Below are 12,451 nucleotides of genomic sequence, written 5' to 3'. Positions count from 1 at the left end.
CACATAAACAGAAATACACACACATACACACATGCGAAGCAAACAGACAGGAAGACAGAACTGAAGCAGATGACGCCACGATGAAATGGATAGAAACTATTCCAGCTGCTGCTTTTGTTGAATCTGAGACTACGACTGCGACTCTGTCTGGTTGAGTTGGAGTACAGCTCATAAGCAAATAATCATGATGCATTTTAATTAGTAAACCGAGCGCTTAATAGTTAATTTTATGTGGCAAAGCGATACAGGGAAAAGAGCGAAGAGCGCAGAAGAAGAAGAGGTTGAAGAAGGCAGAGCAAAAGCTGATGAGCAGACGACAGCAATTTGCATTAGCAGACATTTAAGTTTTGCCAGCTTGTAATTAAAATAATAAACACGCACAAAATGCATTAGAAAATTTAGCTGAGATCTGCGCAAAGAGAATGCAGAGTAGCGAGACTTGTGGTGTTGCTCCTTCTGCTCTTGAGTGGTTGCGGCAATTGTCACACACACACACACACACACACACACTACATACATATATGTATTTGTGTGTTACACACATTTACAAGTCAAGCTCTTACATGCGAAAGCGCCTGGCAAGCTAGACAATGGACCACGTTGCGTATACGCAACGCTTGACATTTGTTTGTTCAGCCAAAGCGCCATGTTTCATGCTCATGTGTGTATGTGTGTGGATATATGTGTGTGTTTAAGCTATGGCTATATATGTAAGCCTGTGTGTGTGTGTGTGTTTGTGGGGCAAACGTGTGCTATTTGTGTTGGCTGTTTCACTTAGTGCGTTACTGACTTCAGGCCTCAGGTGAGTCTTGTGGGTAGCCGTTACGTTACGCAAAAGGGGCAAAGGCCGTCGCCCCATTGTTATTATTGTTGTTCTCTTTGTTGTTGTTGTTGCTTTTGTTGCTGGCATGCGCTACGCACTTGACCCGCAACAGAAGCCCGAGCTCAAGTAACTGTGCCAAGAGCTGCAAATGTGAAAATCAGGCATAAGATGTCCTTTACTTCCTCACTTCTCAGCACTCAGCACTCGGTGACAATGCTGCTTGCCTCTCCACAACTGGCAACACAAATCAACAAAACAAATTAGATTTGATACGAGTCGAGCCGAGTGGAGCTAGCTAATAGTCAGGTGATATACATACATATTCAGTTAGCGTAGATATATGTATGTTTGTTATTGCCGAGCACTCAATGGTTATTAACGAACATTTCTATTCAAATGAGCTGAGGTATCTTTAGAGCACAGTTTGCTGTCCGAAGAAGGTAAAGGCAGCAACAATAGCAACAACAACAACAACGACGACTAAGTACAAACAATTTATGTTGGCCACAATCAACATTTAAACGCTTGCAACTAAGTACTTGGCAGTATTTTGATGGCCGGCTTGGCACAATGAGACACTCTTGCCTTTCCGCCACTCACACACTCGAAAACTGTTGGCTAAACACTGTAACAGCAGCAGCAGCAAAAAATTACAAATGACAACAATGGGTTAGGTTGGATGGGTTGGGTTGAGTTGCGTTTGCTGTGCGGTTCTGAGGTTGACTGAGTGCCTGCCCGACTGCATTACAGATCTAGACGTCAACTGTGTCAGTCTGTTGTTGCTTGTTGCAGTTGTTATTGTTATTGTTGCCATTGCTGCTGTTGCCTCTGCTGCTGCTGCTGCTGCTGTTGTTGTTGTTGAGTGCGCCTGTCGACGCTTGAGTGTATCAAAGCCAACGCTACATCAGCTGCATACTTTCAGCGCTGCAACTGTCTCGCTCTCCATGTGTATGCGGGAGTCTATCTCTCTGTATGTGTGTGTGCACTTAAGTGTCATGGTGTCAGTGAGCGACTGACCCACTTTGCGATAAGCACCACGTCACCAACAACGACAACAATAGCAACAACAGCAACAGCAGCCCAGCAGCTTCCATGCCATTGGCAATAACAATGCACTGTGGGATAAATTCCACTATATAGAAATTAAAATACTTTTTGCATAATTTAAAATGTACTCTCTCAATATTTTTATAAATCTACAGAAATCTATAAAAAAGACAATATTAATTATTTTCAGAATGCATATAAATATTGCAATTTCCACAATTTTTCACAGAGAGAATAAATTTTTACTAGGTTTAGCTTATGTATAAACTTTAATATTTCAAGCAAGCTTGCGCTAGCTTCAAACAATACACATCGTGTTGCTCTTTATGCTTAGCTGACACCAGTCGAAAAGTGATGCACATTTTCATGCAAGTTCAGCGCTGTTTTTTCTCTATTCTCTAGAACGTTGCATACTTTTGGGCGCTGCTGCTTAAAACGATTTTCAATTCATTTGCGTTGTTATTGGCTTATTGGTAATATTGAAATATTCAATGGCAAAAAGCAAACATTTCCACTTTCGGCTTTGTCAATTTGTTAGCGCTAATTTAATGTTGATTATCTCACACATACAGCATCCTCCCCTCACATACACACACACACTCACACACACTCTCGCAGAGAGACAGATAGATTATGTTACTTTGCCTGCGTTCCACTTTAGCATTCGCTATCTCACTCTCGCTGCTGTAGACTTTCGGTTTCAGTCTCGTTTCGTTTTGTAAGCAAGCAATTTGCCGTTGACAATTAAATGAAAGTAAGATAAATTGTCGCGTTTGTTTACAGTTCAACTTGTCGTTCGTTCGTTTTTGTGTTCAATTCAAAGGCACATTCCGCTTGTGGGCGGGGCCAATCTATAGTGGCAGCTCACTCGTTCTCTCTCTCTCACTCTTCGCTTGCCACATTGTAGTATCGCCTCTAATTTATTAGATGTGTTCTGCTTGCCGCAAGTATTTCTGCGAGATAAATACCCAAATGTCATGTCATTTGTTGTAGGCTCTGCAAAGGCATGCGATGCTTCTTTATGGGCGTGGCAGCATTGACAAGCCACGCATACTTGGCTCAACTTGTAGATTAATGAGCATAAATGCTAGAAATGTTACAACTTGCCAATGAAATTAAATAATTTGAAACTGAAAAAAACAGCACAGTGACTAAAGTGCAGTTAACGCCTTGTGGCAACATGACAGCTGTGCAACACTTGATCGCAAAAGGAGACGAGTAAATAAAATCCAAAAGGGATGATAGAACACATTCGTTTGAATCGGCGGCTAAGTCGTTTTCTGTGTACATGAGTAACCAAGTGCCGTGGGGCAAGTGCGCGTGTTGTTGCCACAGGTGCAGCACTTCGTGTTTTTGCTGCAACTGCTGCTGCGTATTTGTGACGCAATTAAAGCGCCGATGGTGTCGTCGACATCAACTTTGGCTGAGTGGTCAAATGGACTTGGGATGTGGATGTGTATGTGTATGTGGATGTAAATGGGAATGTAGAAACCTGCTTCGTTTTCTACTTCAGTGAAATGTAAATTTGATTATCCCAGAAACAAATATTTGTGCTGCCACGTTGTTGACCCAGTCTCTCTCTCCAGTTTCAGTTGTCTCCTCGCTTCAGCACATGCAGCACAAAGTTGGGGTCTCAACTGTCACAGAAAATGGCCGCTTGGCAGTTTAGTGGGCGGAGGGAGAGGGGATGAAATGGGGAGGAGGGATGGGTCGCGTATTTTGTCGTTGACATATTTATCTAGACGTTTGTTGTTCACATTTCTGTCGTTGTTGGCCCATCGTCGACGTCGTCGTCGTCGTTGTCGTCGTTGTTGTTTACCAAATACGTATTTCTAGACTCGATTTGACGCCTCTACATTGCCCCTGTCTCCGCTGATATCCGCTGGCAGCTTGACTTTTGTTTAGCCAGGCAATGATTAATTAAAACATGAACGCTTTATTGTTGCCTGCTATTGCTATTGTTGTTGCTTTTGTTGTTGTTGGTGTTATTGTCGCTGTCGTCCAGCACAACATTTATATAGAATGTACTTATTTCTACCATGCCAGCTTTTAAACAAATTACACAAACAACATGCCATCCGTTCGTTGATGGGCTGCCCTTCCCTTCCCCCTCCTCCCTTTGTCACCATCAAGAGCACTTTTTTCCATCCATTTGTTGTTGCTTTCTGTTTTGCGCTCTGTTGTCGTCCACTGACATTAGCTCAAATAAAGCCCACCCCTCGTCCTTTCCCCACCGAGCAGTGTGCGGGCGTCGGATTTGGACTCATTAGGCAGCTTCAGCTGCTGGTGTCAAAATTGCTTTGGCCATGCGCCTTTCTCTCTGTGTGCCTGTGTGTGTGTGTAGAGAGGTGTGTGTGTGTGTGTGGGTAAACATGACGCCTAATGAGAAAGAAACTTACTCTACTATTTGAGTTTGTTTTTCGGCGTTGTACGCCGCTCTTCTATTTGCCAAGTTGCATGGAGGCATGGCAGCATGTGGCATGTGGCAAGGTGCGAGGCGCTGTGCTGCTTGGAGCACAACACAAACAAAAAACAGATTGTTTACAGGCAGAATCTCATTGTGGGTAACCTAATATCTTCTATCTAGCTTAGCATATAATCAAAGGCCATATTAAAATTAGAATTCAAATGAATTCAATTTGATATCTTGTGCTTCGTGTGCGCTAAATCAAACGAAACTAATCCACAAGTTAAATATAGGCAGCACATTTATTTCGAATTTTCAATTGAGATATATTAATTCACTGGAATTTACATTATTCATACACCATTTAATTCAGCATTAAAGACAAGCTCAAGTAGCATAATTAAATTTCTTTTTTGTTTTTGTTGGTTTTGTTGATGTGATTTTCATGAAATTATTGCGGTTATTGTTATTCTTTAATACATCAAAGATTAACAATTAATTATCATAAATAGCAGCAAATATTATTGAAGAGCAATCGAAACACGACACTGAAAAGGGAAAAACAAGGACACTGGAATCGAAATTAATTAAAATGCATCAATTCAATTGACGTAACGCTGGAGTCAAGGATGTTTTTACATCGAGCAAGGGAAAATCAGAGACGAGAGCAATTCTGATTTGCCACAGAAATATGCAAATTACACAATTTTGAGATCATAGCTTACTGAGCATTGAGCAATAAGCAAAGGAAGGTACCAAAGGAGCATCAGCAGCGCAGACACGTAATGGCAGCGGGCACAGGACAGGACACTGTTCGTATATAGTATAGAGAGAGCGAGAGAGATAGAGAGAGAGAGACTATGTAGTAGGACATGGCACAAACTCTGGTGGCAAAAGCATCGCTAATTACTTGCTCATTATGTCGGCTATTTAGCTTTAATTACGCCAAGCGCCATCCATGACAAGGGCGACAACGAGACACACACACACACATACACACATAGATAGCATGACACACTGACACTCACTCACACACATACACTCGAAGCGGTATTCAACGGCAAAAACTCACTAAAATTTGCCTGGCAAACAGCAAAAGCAACAGCAACAAACATTGAAGCCTTTCACTTTCCACCTGCCATCGCACTGCCATTGGCCTCCCCTTCGGGTTGTGTCCTGCTCTTAGTCCTTAAATGTGCAACGTTTTCTATTCAAGTGCCGCAATAGCAAAACGGTGAGGAGTGAGTGAGCAGTGAGTAGTGAGTGCCTCGGGGTTAGGGAATTAGAAGGTTGTGGCATTGCGATGATGATGCTGCGCCAATTTTGCAGGCTTTCAAAGAGAGCATTTCACCCTCATTCGTGGTCTGCCCTGGGAGCTGATAATGTGCACTTTTACGCAAGTAATATGCTTAACTCGTATTTTAAAAGCGCTTTTCATAAGTTTAATATACTAAATCGATTATTAGTTTAGTCATACTTCCTTTTAATTAACTTTAATTTACACACTTAATTCGTGTGAACTGCACAAATGCGTTTGAGTTCTGTTTTTTATACCCGCTACCCTCAGGGTAGAAGGGTAATACAACTTTGTGTCTGCAGGAAATGTATATACCAGGCAAAAGAAGTCAGGAGGAGAGATATATGTAGATGTACATTTTAGAAATTTATTGAGAAATACTTAGTTGCTTTAGCTGACAATCAGGTATACTTTGTACTCCATAGTATATTTTGAGTGCAGTGCGTTATCAATATACCAAAAACAAAGCCTTTGGCATATTTTAGTGTTTTGTGGTATATTTTAGTATTTTGTGGTATGTTTTTAACATTTTTGCGATATATCTTTGGTACATTTACTGAATATGGTTTTATTAAAAAATGGCCATCGGGTATCTGTCAGTTGAGCACACTCGACTGCAGCCTTTTTACTTGTTTTTTTTAAGAGGGTTGCACGAAGGGGTTGCTGATAATTTAAATGAATTATGCCGCACACATATTTATATGCATTTCTTTTTTACATTCTTTTTAAACTTGCTTTAATCCGCATTTGTGTAATGAGTTGGAAGCACTTAATGCTGGCCGTCAAACAATTACCCTCCCATCCACACACAAACACACACAGACCATTCAATCATTCACATCATATTACTGAAGATGAAGTTAAGCGAAATTGAAAAACAAACTCACCTCCGAAAAACAACAGAGCACATGAGTTTGGGTTGACAGCAGCGTCAGCTTGCCTTCAAAATGATGTCAGCATTAGTGACTGATCCATGATGGGCTGCCGCCGCCGCCGCCCAAGAAATTTTCATAAGCGAAGGCACTTGATGCCACATCCCTTTTTGAATATTAGTGTGTGTGTGAGTGGTTCACCTGCATGGTTCTATACCTCTCAGCTGCCACATGCCACTCGTCAGGTATTATCTTTCGCCACAAAAGAACGTTAACAAAACAAATATTTGCCAAAGAGTTGATTGTGTCAGTCAGAGGTCAAAGACACCCAAGACAAACTACATCTAAGAAAATATCCATCACATTTGAGTTGTTTATTCCTTGTAGCTTACATCAATACAATCTCATTATAGGGTATTTACAAGTGCAGCTACTTACAAGTTTTAAAATGTATTTGAGTGCGTGGGTGGGCGGGTCGTATTGTAATTTCATTATTTGCAGCGCTCAGGCATAAAAAAAGGGATATCTTGTCGCCATGTGAACGAGCCGCTGTTGCTGTTGCTGCTGCCCTTGTCACGAGCCGGACCGCTGTCTGTGTGTCAGTGTGTGTGTGTGTGTGTATGTGTGTGGGTCTGCTTAAGCATTTATTTACAGAGGAGAGACAAGCACCACCAGAGATGACAGACTGTCTATTCAATCAGCGAGCCAGTCAGCCACTCAGCCAGACAGACACACGCACGCACACAGAAAGACTGACAGCCAGTCAAAGAGACAGACAGACAGACAGATAGATAGACTGAGGACTGAGGTACTACGCATGCTGTCCTTGGCACGTGCTTTAAGCAAGTGCAAATTAAAATGAAATGCGGAATAAAACAGTTCTTTTGTGGACAACACAAGAAAAGAAAATGCATATATGGAAAAATTAAAAACGAAATCGAAAGGCCAAGTTGATGTCGATATTAAATGGGTTAATTATTCGAGCACTTCAATCGATCAATGAGGCTGAAGCTGATATTAATGCGTAAAAAATTGTGGCTGGCCGAAGCAGTTTTGCGGTTAAGGAAGCTGAATTCCAACAGCAATAAATGATAAATGCATTAAATTGCCCGCAGAGAGAACAATCACTGACCGTTGTTGCAGCAACAGCAGCAGCAGTAGTTGCAAGTGTCGAGGCGTGGAAAATGCGTTTCCACTTGCATTGGCAATTGAAGTGGAAATGGAATGCCAGCCAGCGTAGTTCAACCTAAGTCCATCAGCAGCAGCCACTTTATGCACACAGTACAAGGGACACAGAGAGAGAGAGAGTTCTTCTATTTGTGCCCGATTCCATTTTAATGCGACTGATGCCGACGGTTGCCATTGCTATGGCACTAAAACGGTTCACATTGAGTCCGCAGGACACCAAATTGTATGGCAATGATTTCATAAATGGCCTTTTGCCCGAAAATTGCATAGAGCGCAGTGCGCGCAATGCCAAACGCGGCAACACAACTTGTTGGCCCTTTTCAAAATGCAGTCGAAATGGCAGTCAAAATGAACTGCGCTCAATTGCAGCGAGAAGACAGACGACAGAGTGAGATAGAGTCAGACAGAGATGGACTTTGGGTAGCTTAAATGTTTGAGGAGGAGGAGGAGGAGCAAAAGCAAAACTGCAAAAGCCTTTTGCTAGGCGAGTTGCGTTTTTGGTCAAAAGGCAACAGCAGAAGGATTAAAAAGCAATTGCCCTGCCACAGAGAACGATGATGTTGCTGCTGCTGCTGCTATTGCTGTTGCTGTTGCTCTGGATTTTGCTGTGGGGCAACCAATGTCAATTTCGTGGAATTTGGCTCAACTTCCATTTCGAGTGCGTGTTGCATCCCAGCAAACAAAATATGATAGCGGACTGACTAGCTGACTAGTTGCTTCATTTCTAGTCTATCTCATATAGGAATATTTTGTAAGAATAATCGAAACTGCAATAATTCGATATTCATCTGTTGCATTTCAGTCGAATAGCAACGATTTAGTCGACTACAACAACGCACACACTTAAGCACATGACTAGATATGCGCTTTGTGGCTTGGAAAATGCTTTTCTTGTAGCAGCAAATTGTTAATGCTGTTTGGTAATCTGAACAACGTCACGCCACACACACACACACCCACACATAAGTACGATAATAGTAACATTGACTGGCAGTGACCCACGACTAACTGCAGTTCGCCTCGCTCTGAACTCCTTCTCTAATGATAGTTGCAACTGGATTCTCTTGAGAGCCATTGCCAGGTTCAGCCGTGCAGAGCAGAGCACGATTTGGTGTGCGTTTATGCTTCGGTTACTGTCAGAATCTCGCTTGTGTGTGTATTTGTGTTTGCGTTGTTGGCTGGCCATTGACATGGCTAAAAGGTGCTTGGGACCTGTTGGCCAATCGGACACGTACACATAAATATACTAATAACAATAATGCTTGCCACACGGTGAATGGATTCAATTTTAATTCGCAGACAAAGAGAAAAACGAAACAGAGACGGAGAGGGAGAGGGAGACGAAGACAGATAAAAAATAAAAAAATAATCAAGTTCTGGACAGATTGTCATAGTAACAGACGCCACAAGAGGCAATTGTCGGAGTGGAAAAAAACGTTTTTCGTTGATTAGAATCAACATAAATAAAATTAATTGTTGCCGCTTCGTCTGCCACTCGCTTTGAGGGGTTGCATTCAATTTGATTATTAGCTCACTCTCTCTCCTCGGCCCAGTCAAGTGAACCGCAGGCCAAGTGCAATTGCTGTCCTAGGGGGGTTGCTTTTGGGCCAATTTTGCAATTGCTTTTGCTGTTGCTATTGCTGTTGCTATTGCTCCTGGCTTTGGATATGGCTCTGTGTGTGCGTCCCCTGGGCACTCGAGCAGACATCCCAAAATATTCGTAATTATAATTTATTTACGCAAGCCCGGCTGGTTGGTTGGCTGGCGTCTGCTTGACTGCATAATTTGGGCTTGTTTTTTAATTGTGCTGCGCACAACTTGTATCTCTTTCATTGCGATTTCATGTTATTCATTCAATTCAAACAACTCTGAACTCGAAAGTCGCATAAATTGGTCACAATTGTTTCCTGAGTTATGGCATGGTTGTCATTATTATTGAAGTATGTTGCAGCTGTGAGTGTGTGTGTGTGTGGGAGGTCAGCACTTGGCACCGGCGTCGCGATTTTGCATCGAAAAATGATCAGGAAATTAAACACTCGACCCTCGGGGCCGCAGTTGCTGCTGCCACTGCTGCTGCTGCTGCTGCTGCTCTTTGGGCCCACTCATCAGCATGCGGTTGGCATAATAAGTATGCAAAATCTCTGGCAGCTGCAGTGGTCCCAGTCCCGGCAGTCGTATCCTGGTGCCGAAAGCCATAAATTACACAAAACTGACCACCACCAGAGCCAGTATTAGAACTAGCAGAACAGCAGTTGTGCGACAGGAAGGCACTGGCAGGCAGAGGAGGCGAGTGTCCAGCTGGGACCATGGTCAGCTTATAATATGCAAAATATGCGTACGGCTCTCTCTCTCTCCCAAGCACCCGATCCCCATGATGTCTGTGGCATAAGGAGAAAGAGAGAGAGAGAGAGCGAGAGAGAGAGACAATTACACAGATGCCGCTGGCAGGCGCTGCCAAAAACTACTACAACGAACCGAAAATCAGAATCAGAGTCACAGGCAGAGCCAGAGCCAGAGTAATTAAGCGCACCCCCTTCCACTCCCGTGCCTCCATGTCCCAGAGGTGTCATCTACATGAGAATAGGCCATAGGCCTATGACAATTGTTATGCTTTTCGCTTGCTGGCTGTTTTTTTTTTTTTGTATGGGGCGATGGGAATCAAAAACTCAACACAAATCAAGCTGAACTCTAGCAATTCATCTACTACTCTGCGATCGATAAATTCAGCAGCATACTTTTCATTCATCGAGCTTCGATGGTGCTGCAAATGCCTAGCAGTTGAATGCAACCTCAAAGCCACCTGCCGATGCCATTGGCAATGCCACTTTGTCGGACAGACAATGTACCAAAAATCAAGACAAAGCCATGACGATCCGAACAACTTTGGTCGAAAAGTGTTGAAAGGTTTCCCAACTGCAAATTGCAGAGAAAGCTGCTTGCACATAGGCTTATCTAGCTGTCGATGAGGCTGCAACCAGTTGCTTTTGCCGCTGGCCATTGTTTGGCAGCATGATTTTTCAATTGATTCTCCTGCGTAACGAAGGGAACAAGAGCATGCGGCCCTAATGCTTATTACAAACACACTCGGACGCTTACAAAATGTATGCGTCACAAACACAGAGTGCAAACTGGGCCCCCAGTGGGAAGCCATAATCAATTTGTTGTTTTTATAATTTTAATTGAGGCTCCTCTGAATAGAGGAGCCTGGACTACTGAGAAGACGGCACAAATGCAGTGTGTTGAGAGACTTAATGCTGAAATGCGTTTTGGCAATTTCCTAAACAAATATTGCTCAGTCGGATCAAGAGGTAAGAGTTTGTGCTGTGCTCTGTTATGTCTGCAACACACACACACATTGGCAAAGACTTTGTTGGCCATTTGCATGAAATTGCATTCGAGAGAGAGGCAACTTTATAATCTGCACTGTAATTAAAATGCCTTCAAGATATTTTAGCAGCATTTTCGAACATAACTTAAGCGCCTTTTGAGCCTTCTACTAACTATCTTTCTCTTTCTCTCTCTCTCTCTGTTTCGGTTTGCAGACGTCACGAATCTGGACTACGTCAAGGTAAATGCTGAGGCTGGCAAGAACGTGACCATACCATGTCCAGGTGTTACGGAGCATTCGCTGGTCGATACGCTGGTGTGGAAGACGGCGTCGACGACAATCGCACAGTTTGCCAATCGCATTCCATTGCTGCATAGTCCGCGGGTAAGCATCATCGAGATTTATAGTATATATTGTTTATTTCACTGATCTATTATGTATAATACTCGAATGGATAAGAAATCTTCCCATAAGTAGCCACTTTCGACTATCGTGTCATATTAGAATTCATTACCCACTCGTTGCCACTGGCACTTTATGGTACTGGGCCACTGGCACTTGAGTTGGGCCATTAAATATTTTTGGTTCTTAGCTGCCATTGCCGTTGCTAGACACCAAAAAAACAAAAGAAAGAAGTGAAAAGAAAAAACGTAGCTGTTAAAATAATTGATAGCCAGTTAGTTTCAAGGCGGCTGTTTGAACTTTGCCACAGCGAAGAAAGCAGAGAGCACTGAAAGAAAGTGCAGCAAAAGTCACAAGAACTAAGTGGCTATCAGTGTGGGAGTTGCCTTGGCTGTGCAGCTGCTAGCAGACAGTTGGGGAGCCCAATATATATTTTTAATGTTTGATAGTTGTACTAAAATAAAAACGACGAGGCGCAAAAATGTTTTAAGTGGCTGCCAAGCTGCACAGACACGAGCACGGGCACGGGCACGAGCACGGCACAAGCAAAACTCGACTTTAAACGCACTCGAGGGGCCACTGAGGCGCGGGCAAACAAAATGATGAAGAAGTTCTTCCAGCTGCAGTCTTGAAGCAGCAGCAGAAGGCGACGATGTGGATGATGGCACACAATGGCTTGGGATAAGGAACTGCTGTTGCCCCCTCTCGATGGCTCCTCGCTTTGTGTTAAATGGCAAACTGGGACACTTGAGCTGCAGCCAAAGTTGGCGCCAAGCTAAACTAAGCAGAGCAGCGCAAGGCAGAGGTTGTTACCTGCTCCGGACTTTCGCTCATATTTCTTGGCCATTTTGGCCTTTGCCATTGCTCAATGTGGCGACGGCTGCGACGGTGTGCTTTATGCTTGGCTATTATGTGTATTAAAACTTTTTCACCCCAGTAGCTGCTGCTGCTTCATTTTATTACGACTGACACTACATACGCTTACCACACACACACACTCGCAAACTTAATCTTAAGCATCTATTAACTTTTGTTTTATGGCTGGGGCAAAGAAATGATTCATGTTGCTGTCGCAACTTAAAAAAGG

General features: G+C 43.1%; 2 protein-coding genes across 2 annotated transcripts in view; one reads left to right on the top strand and one right to left on the bottom strand.

Annotated features, from left to right (window-relative positions):
• Positions 1-12,451, bottom strand: part of LOC133837838 (uncharacterized protein C2orf42 homolog) — a 139,796-nt gene that overhangs the window by 49,877 nt on the left and 77,468 nt on the right. The window lies entirely within an intron of this gene.
• The window catches only part of LOC133837837 (tyrosine-protein phosphatase 99A), a 110,193-nt gene that overhangs the window by 25,881 nt on the left and 71,861 nt on the right, over positions 1-12,451 (top strand). The window contains 1 exon segment of the mRNA XM_062268736.1: positions 11,177-11,346. Within this exon segment, the coding sequence (XP_062124720.1) occupies positions 11,177-11,346 (170 nt within the window).

Source organism: Drosophila sulfurigaster, chromosome 2R, assembly GCF_023558435.1.
Source record: "Drosophila sulfurigaster albostrigata strain 15112-1811.04 chromosome 2R, ASM2355843v2, whole genome shotgun sequence".
Classification (NCBI taxonomy): domain Eukaryota; kingdom Metazoa; phylum Arthropoda; class Insecta; order Diptera; family Drosophilidae; genus Drosophila; species Drosophila sulfurigaster.
This window is presented reverse-complemented; position numbering and strand designations above follow the sequence as displayed.